At 39.2% G+C, this 24,660-nt stretch overlaps 1 protein-coding gene across 8 annotated transcripts in view; it reads right to left on the reverse strand.

Annotated features, from left to right (window-relative positions):
• ERC2 (ELKS/RAB6-interacting/CAST family member 2) overlaps positions 1-24,660 on the reverse strand; it is a 1,139,467-nt gene that overhangs the window by 583,568 nt on the left and 531,239 nt on the right. For all 8 annotated transcript variants that reach the window (XR_016350432.1, XM_075938891.2, XM_075938890.2 and 5 more), the window contains 2 exons: positions 22,646-22,786; positions 10,290-10,483 (listed from right to left, as the gene is read on the reverse strand). Coding sequence is in view for 7 of the 8 variants with exons in the window: in XM_075938891.2 (XP_075795006.2) it covers positions 10,290-10,483; positions 22,646-22,786 (335 nt within the window). In the remaining variant the exon portion in view is untranslated. The remainder of the gene's footprint in view (positions 1-10,289; positions 10,484-22,645; positions 22,787-24,660) is intronic.

A 24,660-nucleotide genomic window follows, 5' to 3' on the forward strand; every position in this document is an offset into this window, starting at 1 on the left:
AAGCACACATTGCCAGGGGCCTAGGTACCTAGAGGGAACCACCAGCTGTTCAGAATAGCTGGCAGGTCTCTCTGAGGAGGAAAAGACTTTGCATGCTCCCCCACGCCCAGACCAATCAGGGTCTGTGGATGGGGAAGCATGGAAGTGTCCTGGCTCTGCCCTTTCCACCTGAGGCCCTGCCACCTGGGGCCACTTCAAAAATTTCTGAAGTGGCCCCCGGTCAAAATTATTGCCCACCCCTGAGATAGTGTTCCTACAGTTATGAAATCTATATCTAGTACATAATCAATGTTAAAAGATTTTCATCAGCTGTAGTTACAATCTTTGAAATTGTATCAGCTGTAGTTAAAATCTTTGCATTTTAAGTGAAAGATCACCCAGTGGTTTTGAAGCCACTAGGGCCCATGCTCTGTTTCTATGTTAAAATCCAGCTGAACAGATATGCAGTAAGCTGTTCACAGACCAACGACCTGTTAGAGCTTCCTTTTTCATTTGAGCATACCACTTTTCAGTTTCTGAGGGGCTTCCTGACATGAATAAAACAAGTCTCTGATCTCCTTCTGTCTTTGTTTGAGTTCTGCTCCTAAACCATATTAAGATGAATCCACTGCTACTGTTGATGGATATATTAAAAGTATTGTGCCAAAACAGGTAAAGAAGTCAGTAGTTCTTTTAGTTTATTAAATCGATTTTGTTGTGTGTTATAACAGATCTGCATAGTGTGACCATTACGGAAATCTCTGAAGAGTTTTATTATGTGAATAAATTTAATATGACTTTCCCAAAATGGTTTGTCATGTCTAAGAACCGTTTTTTTACCAGAAATGTTTGGGGGTTTGGGTAAGGGGATTAATGCTTTAACTTTATCTGAATCTGGCTAAATTCCCTGTTTGCTAATGTTGTGCCCTACAAATGTAATCTGCTCCTTTCTGGATTTATAATTTTTATTCAGAGTGAGTTTGGCTTCTTAAAAGCATGTTAAAACTGTGCATAGTCACTCATCATGTTCATTTTTATCTCTGCCATATACCAACACCTCATCCATATGGAAGAGGATGCCAGGAAAACTTGACAATCTGAGAGATTCTCTTTTTGAAATGTTCTGGCACTAACAATCTGTCAAATGAAAGGCAAATGAAACAGTACCTTCCAAACCAGGTGTTGAATGTAGTTAATGGTACAGATTTCTTAGCAAGGAGGATGTGCCAGAAGCCTGTCATAGCATCTAACTTTGAGAAGACGTTGGTCTCTGATAACTCAGGTAGTGCCTGGTCAGCTGTGGGAAGCATGTGCCTTTCTCTGCTCATCTTTTTATTAAGTTGTGTAAAGTCCACATAAATACAGAATTTGCCATTGAATACCATTCTCGCACACCAGTCAGTGAATTCTCCAAATGAAATAACCTCTAATTCTCTGACTTTCCTTAGCAAAGGTACAAGGATGCACTATGAGGCTGAAAGAATCAAGGGAGTTGGCAACGGCATTGATTTTATTTTGTACTCTCTTGCAACATTCCTAGCCCTGAGAAGATGTAAGAATACATGTCTTTGACAGTTTGCTTTCTGCAATTAATTCATTCCAGTTTTTATACTAAGAGTAGACATCGTATTGCTGGCAACCCTAACAGGAGAGTTGTTAGTCCTTGTATGACACATATTACTTGTTAAAGAACTTTCTGTCATTTCCCAATTTCCCAAGGAACTGACCACAAACATCCAACATATTATTATTAGCTGCATGAAGAAACTTATTTGATCTTTGAGGATCTTCATCTGGGACTGGTTATAAACTTTTAGGAACTGCTGTGACTGCTGCTCTAGAAACAATTTTAAATTTAAGTTTTTCATTGTTTAGTTTAATACTTATGAACAAAGATATTGCCTGTTCTATTGAGGATATAGCCCTTAGAAGTATAGACTCACTGTCATCTGATAACAATCTGTCTTGGATAGTTTCCGCTATTCTTGATGACCCGCATGCTATTGCAAAATGTCTCATTTTGTAGCATCTCTTACATTTTGCATCTTCAGCTGCTGCACACTGTTAACAGCTGTAGCTTGGTGTCTTGCCAGATCTTCCATAACTTTTTCAACCATCCTTTCTATTAAGATTTAAACAAATGGAGTCCAGACATTTGCAGAGAATTCTGTTTACACTTCCCAAATACCAAGTCATCCAGGAGCAGGGACAGTCTCCCTACACTGTTTTTTACCTACTACACGCTGTAGTGTGAGAACAAACATAAAAAGCCATTTTTTACAGTGCAATAACTAAAGAACTCCCTTGACCCAGAAATTTCCGTAGTTAGTAAACTCCCCACAACACATCCCAGCCCTATATAGTTATTGTGGAGGGTCAGGAACTTTCTAACCCAGTGGTTCCCAACCTTTTTGATACCAGGGATCAGCAAACCCATTCACAAACTTTTGGTGGATCAGCAACATTGTATTTGTATATGTGCATATTCATTATGCAAATTATGAATATGCAAATATGCAAATTAAACATTACCAGTCCACCAAAAGCCAAGCCCCCGGACTCCCCAGTGCCAGCCCTAGCCCTTAAAGTCCTCCAACCCACCACTGCCCTGAGTGCCAGACACTGCTTCAGGTTCCCCCTTTACCCAATACCACCACTGCCAGCCTCCCACCCTCAGAGCCTCCCACTGCCACCCCTCAACCAAAATGATTCAATGCCAGCTCCCCATCCTTTAGAGCCCCCCCACACACTCCCAGTACCAGCCTCCTGTTTCCAGAGTCCCACTGCAACCAGCCTCCACCTTTGAAGTGTAGCAACACCCCCAGAACCTCCCCCATCCACAGAGCCTCCCAGTGCCAGTCCTGCCCCTATAACCTCTCCCTAGCTCAGCTTCCAGAGCCCCCCAGAACTAGCTCTATCCTTGGAGCTCCCAGTACCTGCCCTGCCCCCCTCACCTACCTCACCTAGCTCTGCGCTGCTGCCCACATGGCAGCATCTCTGGGTGCTGGGGCAGCACCTCCCCTCCTGCCATGGCACTTGGGAGAGACGTGTCCAGCTCTGTTTCTCAGCCAACCAGTGCCAGGCAGAGGCGGGGTCTCCTCCCGGCAAGAGAACAGCAGTTCGCTGCATGGCGGGAGGGCTGCACGGCCCAGCTCCGCGCGGCCCTCTCACCACACAGGGAAGCACTCTTCAGCAGCCAGTAGGAGACCCCCGCCCCTGTTAGTCACTGGTTGGCTGAGAGGCAAGGCAGGCCATACCTCTCCCAACAGTCACAGCGAGAACGGAATACCCTAATCCCTTCCCCCAGAGCCACTGTGGCTTGGCAGCCAGAGGTCCGCGGCCTGGCAGTTCAGAAACACTGCTCTAATCACTCCATCCACCAATAATTTAGCCCCTCATGCACTATTTAGATAACAGGATATCTGCATTTCTAAGGTTATGGAAATACAAGATTTCAGTTTTCAGTCCCTTAAGAAACCACTCAAAGTGTGAACTCGAATAAAGTTACATAACATAAGATTATTCTGGAGAAAGCATTTTAGAAGCTATTAAGACCATAAATTGTCATTAATTATACTGGTATTTGTACCAGATCTTTTACATTTAACTCTATTGAAAATGAGTATTAGACTGATACAGCACAAAAAACCATGACCAATACAATATGTTACCAAAGAACATTAACAGTAGAGAAAGCTTCTAGATTTATCATATTGTAACAATAGCCAATTTGAAAAATAAAATATTTTATTGTATATAAGAATGTAATTAACATACAGACCAACCTACAGTATACATGATATATTGTATGCACACTATAGGCATTTGTTAGAAGTAAATGATTAAACTGTCAGAAATGCAGTGATTTCTGAAGTACAAATATAAAGTTCAAGCCAAAGAGAATTACCATATCCATAAAAGCCCCTTCAGTTTTATTAATCATTCCTGACTGTCTGCTATTCAGCACGTACATTTCTTAAACTGTGTCCTAACACAGAAATCTCCTTTCAAAATTTTATGTTCTCTACCTTACTAGAAAACTACTCCATTTAAAAAGTGATTTCTCTGTTCTAGGTTTTATTTCAATCTATAAAACACAAGCTTACGTCAATGGTTTTTACATTTCAGATTAAAGGATTTCATTATAAACACTCCTCCACAACTTTGAAATGGAGATGTGTTATATTGGTAAAAACACTATTACTCATAATATTATGAAGAATGACTTTTATAGTTCAAACCAACAAAATTAGATATTAAGCAATTTTAAAAGACTATCTTGCAATGCAAGGAAGATGTTAGAATCAGACTACACATGAAGCTCAGCAGATTATGTAACAAAATGCATGCCTACACAGAGCTCTCACTTTCCCATGAAATCCCTCACAAGCCCCTGTATCTGGGGCTAAGAGATAATGCTGAGCATGTGCTGACACTGGCACTGAACAGAAGACAAAAGGAAGGGAAAAAAGTAGCAATTAGATAGTCAAGTCCTATAATTACGCTGACTATGCTTCCTGATTTTTCCGGGACTGTCCTGTATTATTGCCCCACCAAGTAAAGAAATGTCCCAGAAAGCCACTCCAGACATTTCACTACTTGATGGGGATAACGGCTTGCAGGAAGAAGCGCCATGCAATGCCATTGCTCCTTGCACAGCGCAGCAGCCTCCTTCCTCTTCCCCCCAGTAGGGTGCGTAGAGCAACTGGGCCAGCTTCCGGTGGAGTGAGGCCCTTCCCTGTCCCCCTCCTTTCCCTTTCCTCTCCCCACAAGACTGCCTCTGCTGTGGGGGGTCCTGGTCTGGCGGCACCACCTCCTCATTGTCCTCCAGCCACCTTGAAGCCCCAGCAGGAATCACAAGGAGCCTGGCAGAGGCACTGTGAGATGGGCCGTGCTCAGGCTCTGCAGTTGCCGTGACTGCAGCAGAGGCCTCCCATGGTGCTATTTTTAGTACCGCAGCCTGGGTTCCCGCAAGCAGCCTTGGCTCCAGCTAGAGTCAAGTGACAGCCACTCAAGGGGCATTCCATCTGGGCCAGCCTCACAGAAATAGGCCTCATGCAGCTGCCACTTGACTCCAGCTGGAGCTGGGGCAGCCTGCAGGGGCTGGGACCATGGTACTAAAAACAGCAACGTAGGCAGCCCCTGATGCAGTCTCGGCACACGGCCCCAAACCGGGAGCAGCTGCGGCTGGGACTGCAGTAATAAAAATAGCATCTCAGCCCAGCTTCAACCTTGCAAACTCCTTTCCATGTGGAAGGCAGAAGGTGAGGAAAAGGGCAGTGGGAGAACTAAGCGGGAAGTGGAGGTGAGGAGAGGAAGGGGCTTGTACTGAGGGAAGGGAGCAGGGTAGGAGAAGAATGGGGCAGGCACCAAGGGACAGGGTGGAGGAGAAACAAATGCCAGGGGGCCAAGAGAAGACAATGAGGAAAAGGGCAGGAGGGGGGATGGGAAAGAAGGTGTTAGTGGGGTTGGGAAAAGGGAGGGGACAGGGTGATGCTGGGAGAGGGGAGGGACAATGGGGGCAAGAGAAAGGAAGAGGAGAAGGGAGGAGTGGGTGCTGAGAGAAGAGGGGTTGAAAGGAGGGGTGGGCAAGAGGATGGCAGCATGCCATGTGTGAGGGCACAGAGGGTCGTGAGAAGAACTGGGACAGAGGGTGGTAAGAGGGTGGGCACCAGGGAGAAAGAGAGCAAGGAAGGCAGGGGCAGTGAAGGAAGTAAGGGGAAGGAACAAGGAAGTTGCAGAGGTAAGGGAAGATGCAGGTGCCAGGGGATTGTGGGAGTGAAACAGAAAATCAGACATGTGGAGGGGAGGGATGGGCACCAGAGGACAGAGGAGAGAGGCAGGGCAGGTGGATAGAGAGAGGTGTTAAAAGAGGGGATGGGCAGAGGTAGCTACAGATTATCAGAGTTGGGCAAGAGGGGGAAGAGAAGGGTTGGTGCATGGCAGGAGGGCAAATCACCAGAGGGCTGAGGGGAGTGAGAAGGGCAGAAGCCAGGACAGCAGAGGGTGAGGAGTGGGGGGGAATAGGTACCATGAGAACAGCTGGGGCAGGGAGAGAGTAGGATACATGGCAGCAGAGGAAAAAGGGAGAGGTTTATAAGATATTTATTAATATCTTGGGTGCCACAGTGGCACACATCTGAACAAGCGCACACGGCCTCAATACTGGTGCATAAGACAAAATTCACTCTCCTCATGGGAGGAAAATCTTAGAGGGAATACTTCCCCCAGCCTTTCCCTCCAAGTTAATGCAATGCAAATTGAGTTAATGCAATTGCAGGATAGTTGCATGGGAGGGTCTTGCGGGGGCCAAACCCAGCCCTATTGGTAGAAGGACAGTGGGAGGAGTTCTTAGAGGGGTCACATGACACCTTTTACTTCTGGTCATTTGTCCATCATGACTCCAGGAATACTAGCTCCAGAGGTGGGTCTTCTTGTGGCAAGGGGCGTGGCCAATGGATGTCAGGGCATAGCTAATGTGGACCTATTTTTGGTTCAGAAAATATGGTCACCATACCTATAATATATTTTATGAACTATAAAATGCAGTAAAATCTTCAAGATATCAAAGTAAGGGGAGGCAAACAAACCATGTGGAGATAAGTTTCTATAAAAGTCATCATTGTTTTAATACATGCAGCATTGTAGTAAAATGTGCTTTCACATAAGATAATATTGTAACTTGTCTTTTGGAAACTGCCTAAGAGAATAAGGGAACAAGATGGAGAAAGCAAGCTTGAAGGTCTGCAACACATTTTACCCTAACAAGGATGGATGGTAAGTAAGTAAAGCCTTGGCTCTGCCTGCCCTCAGATAAGGAGCCAATAGAGCTTAGCCATCATAAGGGGAAAAGCATGCAACACTTTGTAAAAAAAACTGCAGTAGTTTACTTCCCTTGGAGCAAAAGGGAATGTTGGGGTCACAATTCCTTCACTGGTCACAGATTTAGATGTTAGGGACAAAATTTTCAAAAGACACTGGGAATTAACTTTGGGCCATCTTAAAGGAACTTGATTTGCAAAACAAAAACAAAAAACGGAAAACTCTCCAAACAAACAAACAAACAAACAAACAAACAAACAAACAAACAAACAAACAAACAAGAAGACTGAACAACAACACTGAAAATCAAGCCTTTCATTCTCTCTATACCTAGAGCAGGACACTTTCCCTGGTATGCTGGCCACCTCTTCCTTAGTGCCCTGCACATTCAGAAAGGTGAATAGTCTTATATCCCCTAGTCTCCCACGTTGAAGTCTAAAACCAGTGATAATCTAGCCGTTACATACTAAATAGATGAATAGACAATCAATTTCTAAATCAAAGTTTGTGTTTTATTTTGGAATAGTTAAGCTAGTTCTTTGTGGAACACTTTCTTATGCACATTGTATATCTAGGGTGCAAGCCTAAGAAGTACTGAGTATACGTGCTCTGATGCATGAAAATACTTAAACATGCTTAATGTCAATCATGTGTATAGTCTCATTGAAATTAACTGGATTCCATACAAGGGCAAAGGCCCATTCGAGCAGATCTCAATGTAAGTCGGCGATGGGAAGGGGGGTGGGGGACAGGAGAGCTACAAATTATAACACTTTACAGCCACCATCTGGTCAGACTCAGCTATTCAAATATACTGTATCCTACGTTTCTCAAAAATACGTCACCAATTTTGTCATACTCAATATACACGTGATTCATTTCTTTGGGTGAAATTGAAGCACAACATGTAAAATACCCACTACTCATTAGAATCCTGGCCATTTGTTCTATAATCAATTGTCAGTAAATGACTGAAACTGCTTTATGTTCAGACTAAGGATCACATAAATCAAATAAAAATATCATGCAGGAAATCACATTCACATGCATGAAGAAAACCATATGATCTATTCTTATATTTATGTATCTGTATTTGATTATATCCTTTGTATTAACTGTGCTGGAAGTAAACTATTAAACATGTTATTTACAGTGTGGGAACTGAAATCTTTATTTTGCCATATTTCCCCAAACAAGAATGTTTAAAAAGGAAAACTGGGGCCCAATCTTATGAGGTGCTTGGCATCAGTAACTTCAATAGTCAGCAAGGTCAACAGACACCAGGCTCCGGGGCAAGGTGTGTGTGGAAGGGCTCCGCACTCCTATAGGGGCAGGGCCTCAGGTGGAAGGGGCAGGACCTTGGGCAGTTAGCCTTTAGCACCACCCAGACCACAGCACAGGCCCCTCTCCTCAACCTTCAGAACCACATGGAGCCATAGGGGGGCACTCTGGCAACAACTGAAAGGGGCCCAGGCCTCTAACAACCACCATTCCCGCAGTAGCGGTGGCTGGGAGCTCCAAGCTCCCTTGAATTGCTGGGCTCTGGGGCAATTGGCCCCTTTGTTCCCTCCATTGGCAGGCCCATCAGTAGATGTCAAGCTTTGATGTTAAAGCCCACCATTACTTATAATTTCTGTTCTGGGCAAGGAGAATTTTCCGTATTCATATTAAAAATTTCACAATAACTTGTGGGCATTGTGTATATTATTTATTACGTATTTATCTACAAAATTCACCCATCCTACATCTCTGGGTCACATGCATATTACTCATACAACTATAATTTACCATATATTTGAAAGAGTTTGTGAGCGAGTGAGCAAGTCTGTCCATCTGTCTGTTTGTTCAAGAATTCGTCCTAAATGGTAAAAGCCAGGATCATCAAATCTGATACACAGTTTCCTCTTATAACTTAAAGGAAGGTAAGGATTTGGTTGTGCTAGGACAATGGGATGTGCATGGAATGTGATTATTTCTCAAACGGAAAGGGAGGACTCTCATAGCAAGGACAGTTTTACACCACAATGATGACAGAGAGCTAGCAAGCATAGTCCCTGCTGCCCTAGGTAGTTCTGTGGAGCAGCCACCAGCCGGGCAGCACAGCTTCTGCTCCTCAGCTGGCCCCAGGGAGCCCCTTACACTTTCTCAACCCCCTGCCTTGACTCCTGCACCCCACAAACCCTGCCCTGAGCCCCCACAAAGACCCAAGCAATGCTGGGTAAGTCCTCTAGTATAGTAATAATAGTAAATATATTGTATAACAACATAATATATTGAATAGAATGTAATTTTCATGATTTTATTAAGTATTTTATTCTACGACATCCACAAGTAATTATTGCTAACCAAATCTTTGTTAAATGCCTACAAAAAGTAAATAAAGAAAATATTATAAAAAGCTGATAAATAACCAAATAAACTTCATCTGAAGTTTCAAACCATGTATGGATGTTTTGCTTCTAATCCACACAAGCCTACTTCCATAAGAAACAGGACTTTGTTTCCCTCCTTCAATAATAATTGAAATTACAAATGGATGTCTTGTAGCAGGATTTATCTACTGGGACAGTGCACCACTTTGCCTAGTAGACACAGCTGATAGAAGGACAGGATCTAGCAACTGGTACACTAGGACCCACTGATCTCCTTTTTCATTTATGTGCTCCTTTTATAATACAGTCTCTACAATACACACTTCTGACACACCAAAACACACAAGATTGCTTCCTTCATTCTTTCCCATAAGACAGGAATGGCAAATCTCACAGATTCAAGAACTTCCCATATATAGTGCAACCTAGAGCACAATCTGCAGAAGCTTTACAGTACTGTTCAATTTGAAAGGAATGAGATTAAAGGTTCCCACTACCTCTCTCCCTCTAATAGAGAAAGTCTGAACAATTCCCTACCTGTATGAAGAAAGAGGAAGGACCTCCTTCATAAAAAACTTGCCAACAGAAGAATGTGAATTACCCCAGAAAAATACCCAAAGCCAGAATTAAGGGACACACTAAGAAGATTGATAACATCTTTCCAGAATTTCTCAGAGGTATAATGCTGTTCTAGGAAAAAAGAAATGTCTGGATTGGTTCTTATTTGGGTTCACCTAATACTAATATACTATGAGTAAAAAAGCAAAATTGCTCCCATAATGCAATATCTTATCCAGGTTTTGCAGAAAGAGGTCTGCAAAATTTATTAGGAGCTTCTCTATATACGCTCTTTGATATGTAGAATAGCAACTATTTTCTCGCTAAAAGAAGGAGATTCCAAATTTGTTTCAAAGGCTGCACATAACACTTGTTTTTTAGTCTCCCAGGAGTAGTCGTGTTAATCTGTAACTCAGAAACCAATGAGCACGTCTACTTGTGTTTAGGTACAACTCGTGAAGTAAAATTAATTGACTTTATTATTGTTTTATGTCCTTCTACAATCAAGATAATTAAATAAATAGGCCATCCAATATAAAGCAAATAATGAAAAATTACCTTTCTAGCTCAGCAATTTTCTTATCTTTGTCATTCTTTTCATTCTCCACTTCCTTGAGGATTTCTAGAAGTCTGTCAACCTCAGCCTGAGCTTTGCCACATTCTTCTCTGTAGTAAGATGCCTCTTTATCAAGTTGTTTCAGTCTGTCTGCAAATTCTGGGTTCAGCCGTGCTTCTTCTTCAGCTTCATGAGCCTTCAGTGTTAAGAAAACAACAATCGTTTAGATAGTCTGGCAGCACTATTTCTGCAGCCTGAGAGTGCAAGTTTGCATGAAAAAAGGATTATGGGTATTTCTGTCAGTTGGCAACATTTTCCCATAAAGGCACAGAAAAAAGAAAATATGTCTGCATACTTCGTATAATCACCCAAGGTCTCATTTCCCAAAACTTCATCATAAAAAATATTTACCCCAGTTTAGGGTTTTTCATATATGAAAATAACCATGAAAATCTTAACTTTTGTTTCATTATAAAGTTTAATACTGTCAAAGAAGCAGACATTTTTTAAAATACCACATGCAGTACCCTAATCCACAAATTAAACCACTGGATATCTATTAAAATATCATTGGATACTAACAATTTAAAGGAAGGAATAACAGCTGTTTTTAAAGGTAAAACTAGAAGAACGCTTTCCACTGACAGTTTTAACCCAAATTCTTTTTTTTTCTTCGCTTAATACTTATCCTGAAACATCAGAGGAACAAGCCTATTGGTGAAAACGGCACAAATAAATATACCTGGCAAACACATGCATGGGTGGGTGGCAGTTTCACAGACAAGAAAGAACATAGTGAAAACAACAACAACAACAACAACAACAACAGTGCAAAGTCCTGTCCTACTCCCACAAAAACCAATGGAAAGCCCCAATAACTTCAGTGGGAGCAGGATTGGGCATAAAGTGTTTTAAACTGTTGACTGAACTAATCACAGACAGATGGAAACAACAATGCACTGCAATGCTTAGCCTACCCCTTGTTTCCCATTATTCCTAATTGGCATCTTCAAAGAGCAGGCAGGGAAAAAACAAGTAGTTTACCACAGTGCACATTAAACAGAAAATTCAGAGAACATTTTTAAATGTACAAAAATGTTACAAAAATTAATGATATTTAGAACACTAGGTACTCTGCTATCCTAAGCAGAGCAGATGATTTTTTTTTATTATTTTTAATTTCAGGGAATAAACAAGGCAAGCAAGCAATGAAACAACTGCTGGTCAAAATGAAACATGCATGTTTTGAACAAAATCAGTACCCAACTATTACGGTTAGAAGGTTGACAGTCTTTGCAATGATTTAGTAGAAATTTTTCAATATCTATTTTTAAAAGTCTTGTGTTTAAAGGAGGCACCATAAATTAAATTACTGAAGAATAAAAAGGTTTTTTTTTCTGCATGTAACATAATTTAAGCATGAGGATAATAAGGAAAATAATTTTGTTTTTAAATTCTATTTTTCTACTTTGGGATTTCTATTCACACAGGTGATCTAACTATGAAAAAAATAAGGAAGTGACATGAGAAGTTCACTACATTTATTTTTCTTGTAACTCCAGCCCGCCCCTCAAGACAATATTACGTTCTTAGGTTACAGACTTCACACAGATGCCAGGGTCTCCCTATGTGAACTTATTGCAGAGTCTGGTACTTAGGGAGTATTTTGCAGTACTTCATCTATTTTACTTTGGTGGCACATCTACCAATAAATTATTTTTTATCTTTTAGAAATCCCAGTATCATGCTGGAGGATTAGCCATAGTTGAACTATTTTTTGCCAGCATCATATTTTTAAGTAAGTACAATAAGGGCTCAAAATCCAGTTCTGCAAACAACTGAGGACCTTCTTTAAGGTGAGGGTTGTCAGGTGTCCGGTTTTGAACTGGACAGTCCAGTATTTGAGCTTTCTGTTCAGGAAACAAATTGAAAAATATAAATGAGAAAATATAAATGTCCATTATTTTCTAAATAAGATGTAATGTAGACTGTGATGTAATGTCAAGTGTGTCGGGTATTTTTGTTGAAACCATCTGGCAACCCTATAAAGGTGCTAGGCACTCTCAATTCCCATTGCCTTCAACAGGAACTCAGAGTGTACAGCACTTTGCACAACTGGCCCATACACATCCCTTTCCCATTAGCTGGCAACACGGGCAGCATTTCAGATTGTGGGGGTGGAGGGGGTGACCTGTGCATGCCATGATGAGGGGGAGAGTAAAAGCGAGGGAGGGCAGACTGAGGACAGAGGCTTCAGCAGTGTTACTGAGCATGATCAGTACTTGCCAAGCACTAAATGAGGGGAGGGAACAAACCCATCCTCCCTCCCACTCACTCACATCATCTCTATCCAGGAGCTACCATGGTACTGCAAAACTCTACTTTTTTTTTGGAAGACAATTTAGCAGATAGCTGACAGAGCACTGTATCTAATTTCTATATAAAAGAAAGAAAATTAAATAAATATTAGACTCACTCAGCTCTAACACTAACATATTCTGACATCTTGTGGCAAGTCACTTAAGGGACACTGGTTAGCCTTAAAATTTTAATATACAGGCAGTCCCCGGGTTACATGGATCCGACTTACATCGGATCCCTACTTACAAACGGGGTGAGGCAACCCCGCACTAGCTGCTTCCCCCCAGCAGACCAGGGAGACGCGGAGCGGCTTTTCTCAGCAGACACCTCAGCTTGAGAATAAAGGACTGAGGGAAGTGAGGTGTGGGAGTATAAAACTGAGCTCTGGAGAAATGTTTGGCTAGAGTTTCCCCTACAATATGTACCAGTTCCGACTAACATACAAATTCAACTTGAGAACAAACCTACAGTCCCTATCTTGTACATAACCCAGGGACTGCCTGTATATTCTTATTTTGTTACTAACTCTGTGGAGAGAGACAGACCCTGTAAGGACTCCTTGGCTCTATCTCAGTTCAGGAAGGGGAGTGGGGTCTAGTGGGTTATAGCAGAGGGCAGATACATTTCAGCTTTATACAAGAACATCAGAATGGCCATACTGGGTCAGACCAAAGGTCCTTCTAGCCCAGTATCTGTCTTCCAACAGTGGCCTATGCCAGGTGCTTCAGAAAGAATATAAGAGGCAATCATCATGATCTATCTCCTCTAGCCCATTCCCAGCTTCTGGCAAACAGAAACTAGGGATACCATCCCTGCCCATGCTGAGTAGTAGCTATTGATGGACCTAATCTCATTGAACTTATTTTGTTCTTATTAGAAGCCTGTTATAGTTTGGAGTTTTCCACCATCTCCTGGCAAAGCGTTCCACAAGTTGTTTGTGAAAAAATAATTTATTTTGTTTTTTTTAAATCTGTTGCCTATAAATTTAATTGGGTCAGCTTCTTGTGTTATGTCAGTGAAGGAATACATAACATTTCCTTGTTCTATTTTTCCACATGTTCATGATTTTCTAGACATCTAACATATCTCCCCACCCTTCTGTCATTTCTTTCCAACCTGAAAAGTCCCAGCTACAGTCACCTTCTTCTCCTTCCTTCATGCTGGTTTAGACCCAGAAGAGGAAGAAGATAGAGTATGGACTTATGGAAGTTTACTGTGCCACATTGTTCCCCTGTGGCCAAAAGAAATAAATGGGATAAAATCCCTATAGTCCTGCTGGATGTAGTCAGCTGCGTATATAACAGGTTAGGAAGGATTGTACTCAGGCTGCTGCACTGTTAGGGTGTGTCTAGACTATATGGCTCCGTTGACAGAGCCATGTAAAGTAGTTTATTCGACATAGTCAATGAAGAGGGTATTGAAATAATCCCCACTTCATTAAAATAAAAATGGCTGCTGCGCTGTGCCGACAATCACAGCTGATCCAGCACAGTGCGGCAGTCTAGATGCGGCGTGATTGACAAGGGAAGCCTTTGTCAACCGCTTCTGTAAGCCTCATGAAACCTCCTCGAGCCATGTAGTTTAGACACACCCTTATATTTAGCATGCTAACCCAAACACACCGACTACGTCTACACTGGCACCCTTTTCCGGAAATGCTTAAAACAGAAAAGTTTTTCCGTTATAAGTATTTCCGGAAAAGCGCGTCTACATTGGCAGGATGCTTTTCCAGAAAAGTACTTTTTCCAGAAAAGCGTCCGTGCCAATGTAGACGCGCTTTTCCGCAAAAAAGCCCCTATCGTCATTTTCGCGATCGGGGCTTTTTTGCGGAAAAGAAATCTGTGATGTCTACACTGGCCCTTTTCCAGAACAGTTTTCCAGAAAAGGACTTTTGCCCGAATGGGAGCAGCATAGTTTTTCCGGAAAAGCACTGATGATTTTACAGTAGATCGTCAGTGCTTTTCCGGAAATTCAAGGGGCCAGTGTAGACAGCTGGCAAGTTATTCCGGAAAAGCGGCTGATTTTCCGGAATAAGTGGCCAGTGTAGACACAGCCACCTAGGGCATATTTGTCTATCCAAGGGCGCACTGCAGAGTAGATACAATCAAGCATTTAATGGGAGAGCTGGGAAGAGATGCTAAATTCCCTGACGCCCGGTCCCACACTATATCCACTTGATCAAAGTGCTTTACAGAAATAGTCTATTTAATAATAATGGATGCTTTAATTGAGGCAGTCTGCATGCCAGTTTTAAATAGGTTTGATACTGCTTTTTATTATTGTAACTGTAATGGACATTATATAGATTTACTGGATACTGAAGATAAAAGAGTAATGTTTTCAATTTTTAGTGTTATAATTAGTTATGTGAAATTAAATCAATTTGATCACTTTTCATGTTAACGATAAAAATTTACAATGATTCCGGGAAGCACAAGGGAAGTAAATGGCAGCAGGAGATTCCCTATTCTGCTTTGCACTCCTGTTCAGTAGCTAGGCACAATAAAAGTCCAATTACTCCCCCAGCAAAATAACTATTTCCAAAACACCCAGTATTCAAGACACTTAAAATGGGAAGGGTGAAAGCAGAGCCAGGGTTCCACACAGTAGAGACACCAGAGCTAGCTAGGCATACATACAGAAATATACTGCATCCATGAAAAGATATAGTTAAAGGTATAATCCCTGACATACTGGCAAATTCTCTGAGGAATTCCACCTTCCATGGGCATAATTCCTTCTGGACATCTCCCCTTAATACAATGCATCTGCACACCACTCCAAGCAGGAGACAATACCAATAAAACGCCAGCAAATTCAGAACTGCCAGCCATCCCCAGATTCTCCACCAGCTGCCACATCTCTGTGAACAGGGCTAGGGCCGGGGGAGCAGGACTGGGTGTTCTATGGCAGCAAAAGGAGCTGCCATCATTCTAGTCCTTCCCCTATTCACTGCCCCTCCCAGCAGGAAAAGAACAGATTGTCAGTCCTGTCCCCACAGCTCTGTACACAGATACTGTAGCTCTGTGAAGGGATTGGAGGTGGGACTGGGAGTTCTTGCTCCTCTTCCTGCTGGGAGGGGCAGCAGGGAAAGGAGCAGAACTATCAGCTGCTGTACTGCCCCCAGATCCCTCTCCTCCCAGGTAAGCTGGGTTGAGGAGGAGAACAGTACGGAGGTCCTGAGCTGGGGGTGAGGAGGAGGAACATAGGGGGTTGTGTGGGGAAGTCATATGACCCTAATTTAGTTAGTGTGCCTTCCTCCTCCCATATTGGTAAAGTTTACTTGCACCAATGGAGATGAATAACAATAAAAGTAATATAAAAGCACAATGCATATACCAGGATAAAAAACAACAACATTCGAATCTAAAAACATTATGAAAATAAATATGGGGCCAGTATTACAAACCATTGTTAGTTTCTCCCTACTTGCATAGATTATTACTCATTCAGTAGTTTTGGACTAAATGGAAAAATAGGGACTGTTTTGCAGAAGGGATGCAGGATCAAACCCATGTACACTACTAAATAGAAGAAAAATAGGAAAGGTTCTAAATATATGGAGGGCTGATGGAGCAATATCATAAAACATCTTTGAAAAGGAAAAGTTTTCAGCTGTTGTTAAAAATTTGCAAAAGACTGGCTGTAAATAGAAAGCGAGACTATATCTCCAGTACAGCCTATGTTGCAAAATGTATTCCAACCCTCCTGATTTAAATTACACAGCCATAGAGCACTCGTGCACAGGCTATGTTGGTGGGAGAAAGTCTCCTGCCAACATAAGTTATGCCACTCATGAAGGTTGTGTTTTATTCCGAAAGACCTTTTTCCTGTTGGCACAGAGCATCTTCAACAGATGTACTTTAGCAGCAGAGTGTAGTACTTATACACATGCCCTACATTCACAATTAAGTTATTCAATACTCTCACATTAGGGATTAATAGACCTCTGATTGAACTTCTGATTCTAAAAAGCATTTCATATTATCAACCATGTTTTTTATTTTGCATTTCACAAGTGGAAGCAAAGTATTTTTTTCTATGCGAAATATCAAATTGTGTACAGAAATATTAAAGTGGGCTAAAGACATACATTTTATTTATTATATATTGTGCCCACAATCCTGCATTCATTTTTCTGTATCAGATGTATGCATTGGATTAGTATATATTAATTCAAATTGGCAAAAAAGATAAAATTAGTGCTTGATCAAAATAATTAAATGAAACAGCATAAATGTACATGCAAGAAAATACTTTCTAAGATCCTTCAAATTTTACCTGGTTCAATAATAAATTAAATAATGTATTGTCCCCTTAAATTTTGAAATCTCTTTAAATTTCAGTTTCTTTTGAAGCTAACTGATATTACAGGTGCTTTGGGTTTTGATCTGCCATTGCTCCTGCACAGTATTTGCAGAATCAAATTGTCAATATTCAGAAGGGGCTCAAAGGACAAAAAACTATCACAATACCTTATTTCAGAAAAAAAAATCATGTGACTGTTTTCTAACCAATATTTATTAGCACAAGACATGATTACACAATTTAAACAGTGTTCACCTCTACATGCAAAAATAAACAAGGCCCAGATTCTGTTCATAATATTCAGATAAGTAGTCCCACTAACTTCATTTTGAATATTCTCATAAACAAGGTGAAGAGGATTTGTGCCTATTTTATATTTTTCTGCTTTGTTACCAAAAAGCCTGCAAGTATGAAACAGATTCATCTATTTGTTCTGTGAATTTTTAAAAATAGCTTCAGTGAGAAGTGTGTGCTACAGTTGATAGTACTGTGTGAATTAATGGTTTATCATTGAAGCAAAATGCAGGACAATGTAGCACTTTAAAGACTAACAAGATGGTTTATTAGATGATGAGCTTTCGTGGGCCAGACCCACTTCCTCAGATCAAATAGTGGAAGAAAGTAGTCACAACCATATATACCAAAGGATACAATTAAAAAAAAATGAACAAATATGAAAAGGACAAATCACATTGCAGAACATTCTGCAATGTGATTTGTCCTTTTCATATTTGTTCATTTTTTTTTAATTGTATCCTTTGGTATATATGGTTGTGACTACTTTCTTCCACTATTTGATCTGAGGAAGTGGGTCTGGCCCACGAAAGCTCATCATCTAATAAACCATCGTTAGTCTTTAAAGTGCTACATTGTCCTGCATTTTGCTTCAACTACCCCAGACTAACACGGCTACATTTCTATCACTGGTTTATCATTCTACCAAATAAGGAACTGGCTGTATGAAGAAACAAGGGCTTACTTAAAAATTGATTATTAAATTCAGAAAGGATTAAAGTGAAGATTGGAGTTCAACGGGATTGAATTTTCCCATCCATCTTTTCTAATATCATTTGTGGTGGATTTGGAAACACATATTTGGCTCAATTTCTGTTAATGGCAATCATGCAGTCTAAAGAACGAGTTTTTAGAGTAGTTTGAAAAAATATTATTCTCATTTTGTCAAAAGTAGAACACAGAGTAAACATAACTAGAAAAATGTGCATTGAAGACAAGAAGTAACCATTTGCTACATGTAAAACATTTTCCATCCAGTGGATTTGAACTGCTGAAAGATGGTACTAAGAAAAAATTTTGCAAAAAGTAAAATTGATAGATTTGGGATACTATATAAAAAAGTTAATGGTCAATAAATAGCAATCACTAGAACTGTGTGATTAAAACTTAATTAATAAGGGAGTGTTCTACATGGAGCAAGAGAAAAGATAACCAATGAGAGGGCAATAAAAAAAAGGTGTACACTATAAGAGCGCAGGTGATGTGCATGGAACTATGTGGTCTACTTCCAAAATCATCACATGGATGACCCAAGCCAATATAAAGAAATAATTCTATTGTACCAGAGTACAAATTATTTGACCCCCACAGTATGCTGGATGAAAAAGTGGGTATATAATTATGTTTTATGCTCTTTATAAACAATTTATGGCTGAGTTCCAAATGTAATTATATAATTTTCAAGGAGTAAATATGGTGAATTCTATGGGATATAGTCACCTATCAATACGTATAAATTTTCCATCAGTGGAAATTCTCAGTATTAACAACAGAATAACAGACCATAAGGATAAAATCCTAGCCCATTGGCGTTAATGACAAAACCCTCTCACACCTTCTGATTGGAATTACATGGTGATTATATATGTGAGTCATAAATTGTTATGTTATTACAATTCAGTTACAACATTATTTCTGTCTTGTGATGCTCATGGCATACTTTCAGCATTACTTTGTAGCAACCAGAAAATCTTCTACAGATAAGAATGTGCTTTTGTTCTTCCTCAAAATTGAAAAATGAATACAATAGAGACAAAAGAAAATTGCGTACGAAACTATAATAAAGAAGGCGAAGTCCAAACAAACCAAAAGTATTCTTACATTCTCTTCTTTAAATAATAGAACAACATTGTTATTTATTTTCATCATTCTGTATTTTTACCCTTTTCTTGTTCAGAATATGTTTTTTTTAAATGTATAAATACTGAACATACACATTATTTTACTAGTAAAACTGATCTTGTTTACCTTCTGAACTACTGTGATCATATCACAACTTTACAAAAATATGCTGAATGGACATTTACTAGGTATTATTAATGATATAATCAGTAGAGATATTATAAATAAACCACCATGTATTATATTGAATTTGAAGGATCCGATAAAGTATTCCACGAGCATAGTGCTAAAATAAAATAAAATAAAACAAGAAAGTATCTTCTGCATGCTTTTTAAAAATATATATAATGGGGAAGTTGAGGACCTGAAGGCAAATACATTTGAAAATGGGAAGATGCTGTATTTATCTAGTTCCCAATTTGTATATATTATATTCAGAAGAAATGGCCTTGAGGTCCACAAAGCTCATTTATTGTGACAAAACTAAAACAGGTGTTCACCAAAATTTTTTTTGCAAAGCTCCACAGAGGAAGAACACAACACAGTGTCAGGTCAATGGATCCTCATGCTTTCATATGTTACAGCGGGCACTTTCAGAAAGGACTTACTGGATTGTACATCTGATTGAACAACTGTTCAGCTTGCTACATTGCAAAGTTGGGAAGGAGTGAAGCATAGACAGGAAAAGAAGGAAAGATCCAGGAAAACAGCATTAGCTCAACAAATCCAGTGCATTTGCACAGAAGAACTTGTCATAAAAAAGCAGAAATTTAAGTTTCTAAACATTCCTTGGGAAAGCGAGAGGCACTGGGGAAACATAAATGTTGACTTTGGCTCCTAAAAAAGAATAGCTGGAGTAAAAAATTTAAGGTTTGTGTTACTTTCCCTTTCTCAAGTTAAATAACCCATGAAATAAAGAAAGGTGTCCACTTTTGATGATACATTAAGTGCTGGTCTCAAGCAATGAATCACTAAAAGCACTTTTAGCCAAGGCTGCAATTTATCACAAACATTTCAAAGACAGTAATAGTAAAAGATTAATTAAGCTTTATCACTAAATTTATAGTTTCTCTTTGTATTAACACAAGCCTGAATTTTTTATTCAATGTGACTTTTGAACAGTACAGTTTGGCAAACAATATTTTAACAACAGCATGGAAATTTAAATTCCATGATAAACAATAAAAGAAAGAAATTCTAACGTGTATAATAAGATTCAGGAAAACTACGTAACTACCTATGAGGTACTTCCTCATAGTCCATCATAATTAGCAAGGAAAATAAGTTTAAAAATAAGCCTGTACAATTTTGGCACAAAAATGTTCTGAGCTTTCTGCTAACTTTGTTCTCATCAATTCCAAATAATAATCCTTGCCACAAAAGGCTTAATAAGCACACTCATGATTTTAAATAATTTTGCTGTTGAGAAAAATACAGTATGAACACAGGAGCAATTATTCTACTTGAATGGTCTCCTATTTATTGTTTTTAAATGCATATGCTATTTCAATTAATAATGGGACTGCAGTTCAGTTTGTTGTAATCAAATATTTTAAGAATCCGCCTACGGATTTTTGTTTTACTTTTGAATGTATTCTTTCACAGTCTTCATATTTGCTCCCCCAGAAATGCAGATATTTTATATAAAACTCAGAAATAGTTATAGTCAGTCCCTGGACAAACATCTTGGAAAAACAAATATATTCCCTTCTCTCCCTCAAGTAAAGGACAAATTTAAAAATACATTGAAATAGGAGAGGAACAAAATCCCAAGGCAAAACTGTTCCTCATCACTCGTTTTGTTGAGCCTTGTATTCCATAAACATTTCTTCTGGGCATAGCACTTATGACTATGACTTCTCACAATTACTCACTGTTGCAAATTTATGGTGGGTTAAGTTGATATTGAGGAATAAAACTTGATACAACTGAAAACTCACAATTAATGCTAAGTTATACTAATTTAAAAGTGTTACTAATTTAAAAGTGTCTCCACCCTGATTTATTTTTAAGAAAAATAAATGATATACAAGTTGTAAATAATTTTTAAAAGAATGGAGTTATTTTTCAAATTATGCCCAATATAAATGCCACATCTCTCTGAGTTGTTGAGTGTCCAGTGACACAGTAAGCATCCATATAGAACACGCAGATTTGTATATTGTTTATAAGAATGAAGAAATATAGATTTTCCTTCCCATCTCCTTTTAACAAAATACTAAAATCCTCTCAAAATTAACTTCTGTATCTGTTTCCTAAGGAATAAAATAGGTAATTGAAGGTAGATTTCAATTTCTGGAGAGCCAGATACTTTTATCACAGGATTATTTTTAGGTTCAGTTGAAATTAAAGCTTTTATTAAAGCAAATGTAAATTAAAAATTACTGTTTGCACTCCATTGTCATTAACAGCCAGTGCTTCTATTCCTTTAAACAAATCCAAGAATATTGAATCTGCATGTTATTGTGGAAATACTGAGTCTCCTACAAATCTTAGGCCAGTTCCCACTGGGAATGTATGTTGTATTTATGGTATAATAAATCTACAATGTTTTCAACTTTCATTTAGATACCCTTTGCATTTTATTAATAAATAACATACTCCCTTTTTACTTAAATGGAGGCCCACAGGAGATCAACTGAAATCAATTAGGCTAACTAATCAACATGGGGAAGGGTAGCATAATCTGCACCTAAAAATGTCACTATTCTCGTTAAGATAATTAACCTCTTTTAGAACACATAAGCATGTAAATTCATGTCCAAAGAACTGGCTGTGGGGGGAAGATTAAACTTTTATCTACATGTGTCACTGGCTAATTTACTATTTGTGTAAGGAAAACATGATACTAAAATCCACTGAGTATGTCATGAGTTTGGTATTCAAATGATGAGTGCAGACAGTACCAAATGACACAGCAAAAAGTCAAAGAAACATATGAAAAAAATGTGTCAACAAAATTTGTAGATCAGTTAGTATTGTAATGCAGCAATCTATATAAAATGATTGGATAAGTACTGTACTTCTAAAATATTTTTCTTTAAATGATTGTTTCTGCTTCTTGATGGATATAAATAAAGAACTGCCAACTGTGATCTATTAAACACTTTTTTAACTACCTCAACATTTAAATTCATTAAACAAATAAATAAATTCAGATAACAGTATAAGACCTAGATATTTTTTACTAGAAAGAGTAGTTGATCATGAATGAGATCTTTTTTTCATTTTTAACACATTACAAACATTTCTATTCATCTTTAACAGTAACTTAGATTTGGACATATAGTAGTGGCTGGTTTCCATAACTTTTTTCCTCCCAGTATTGTCACAGTTTTTCCAAGTACCCCTTAAGACAGGAATTTTAAGATACTTTTTCAGGTTCACAGTTTTTATACATGCTTCATAAGAAAAAGTCAACATTGTTTGATGCTAGTATCAGCAGAAAGCAGAAGATAGCCATATTTTTTAAATGGACCTCTTGCTTGTATATGCCAGAGAAGTGAAGAGTTTAGTCTATTCCACAATAAGAATTTTGTGAGAAGGCACTTACCTTTTTCAGCTGTGCTTCCAACTTACTACATTCTTCTTTCTTTTGTTCTATGGCTATTTCTAAAGACTTTAATTTGGAGTCTCTTTTCAGCCCTGTTGATGCCAATGATGATGCATGTTCTTTCAAGTCAATTAAACTAGACTGAAAAATCATCCAAAAAGAGAAAAAAGAGATGATGTTAGAAAATGCATTGATCCAAACCACTAAGATGGGAAAACTGTTTGTTTTGATAATACACTTGTGCAGGCATGGGGATGGGCATTTACAGTAGAATAAAATACTACTAACTCAATTTTAGCAGAATAACAAAAAGCTGAATGTCTATGAAAAGATTACTTTTTCTTGTATATATCATGTTCTCTCTGCTGGAAGGAATGGGGGAAATTTCATTAGTGAAAAGGATGATTCACCTGTATTTTTAATGCAATTATTGATAATTAGAAAATAGTCAACTCTATATCTTACGTTGGCCAGTGTATTCCTTTATATTTAGTTTATTATTGGATTTTATTTTGCAAGTTATTGCCCTGTGATAGAAGTCTGGAGGTGGCTGCACACACCAGTATTCTACATACTCATCTGTACTTAAAATACTACTATCAACTTCTATTGTTAATTTTGTCTGTTTTATAATAATAGACTTAAAAGCTTTAAAATGAATTAAAATAATAAAGGTTAAGCCAGAAGCAGGGGCATCCTTACCCAGATGCAGAATACACAGCTGCACAGGGCACCAGAAAATTTGGGGCATGACTGGGTCTTAATGTCCACCCACCCACCTCTTACTATCCCTGTTCTGTGGCTCGGCTTGTTCCACATAAGATCTAGTTAACTTAAAAGTGAAAGCTTGTCACACTTATTTGCAGAACACTTAACCTGTGAAAGAGCCATACATATCTGGTGCTCCACTCAAGGTAGCACACATGGCACTTCCAAGCACCACCCTTCACCACCATGGTAGTGGAGGGGAAAAGCCTCAGGAGAAGTACATTGCTGTAATATCATTCACCCAGCTAGAGGGAAGAGGGAGTGGCAGCATGGAGAGCCACTTTCTCCCTGCTAGATTCTGGACCACAAGTGTGCCTAGATCATGGATACCCTGATTATGAAGGGTCAGGTGTACTGTCAGTTTCTGATTTACTTGAATTTATTGTGTTAGTTTGCTGGAACTTAGTTTAAAATTTGCTTTACAATATTTCATTGGGATGTTGCCATTGAGCATATGGGAACCAGTTTAATAGTACAGGTACTGTGTGAGGCCACATAGACCCTAAGGACGTCCCTCGCCACAAGTGACAACTGTCATCTATTCTGACTCTTGTATATCACAGGCCACCAACACCTACCCAAAACCCACACAGTAAACCCAAACACTAAAACTAGCGTTGTCAGATGGTTTCAGAAAAAATACAAGAAAAAAAAAACACGCCCGGAAAGCTTGTTGAGCAACAAAAAAAAAAAAAAACCCACCCACTGTGGCCCCTTTAAAAACCACGTGCCTGCCCACCATCTTGCCCCCCTGGGCCAGGTCGCACAGCTCCTCTGCAGAACCTGGTAAGCACTAGGGTTGCCAGATTGCCTCTGTACTGAGCCGGACAGCCCAGGATTTTTGCTTCCTAGCCGGGAAAAAAAAATCAGAAAGTTCCGGACATTTTAGGTGTCTGGTATTTTCTGAATTTTTTTACCGGAGAGGAGGTGAAAATACCAGACTGACCGGTTCAATACCAGACACCTGGCAATCCTAACTAAAACTAAAACAAAGTATTACAGCCCTCAGGAGGCAGGCACAGAATCAGAGGCATTGGGATTCACCAATACCTGAGACCACAATAATAGCAGTTAATTTTTTTAGTGAGATAAATCCAAATAATCCTGCAAGTGACCTACAACCATCATTTCTTGTAGCCCTTGTAAAGAGGGAAACAGAATTTTTTAAAAAAATATTATCATCACAGTGATGGATTTTAAAAAAATAACTTGAAGATAGATCTAAATAGAGAAAATGTTTCCCATCA

The sequence above is a fragment of the Pelodiscus sinensis genome, chromosome 11, assembly GCF_052426305.1.
Source record: "Pelodiscus sinensis isolate ZL-2025 chromosome 11, ASM5242630v1, whole genome shotgun sequence".
NCBI classification, from domain to species: Eukaryota; Metazoa; Chordata; order Testudines; family Trionychidae; genus Pelodiscus; species Pelodiscus sinensis.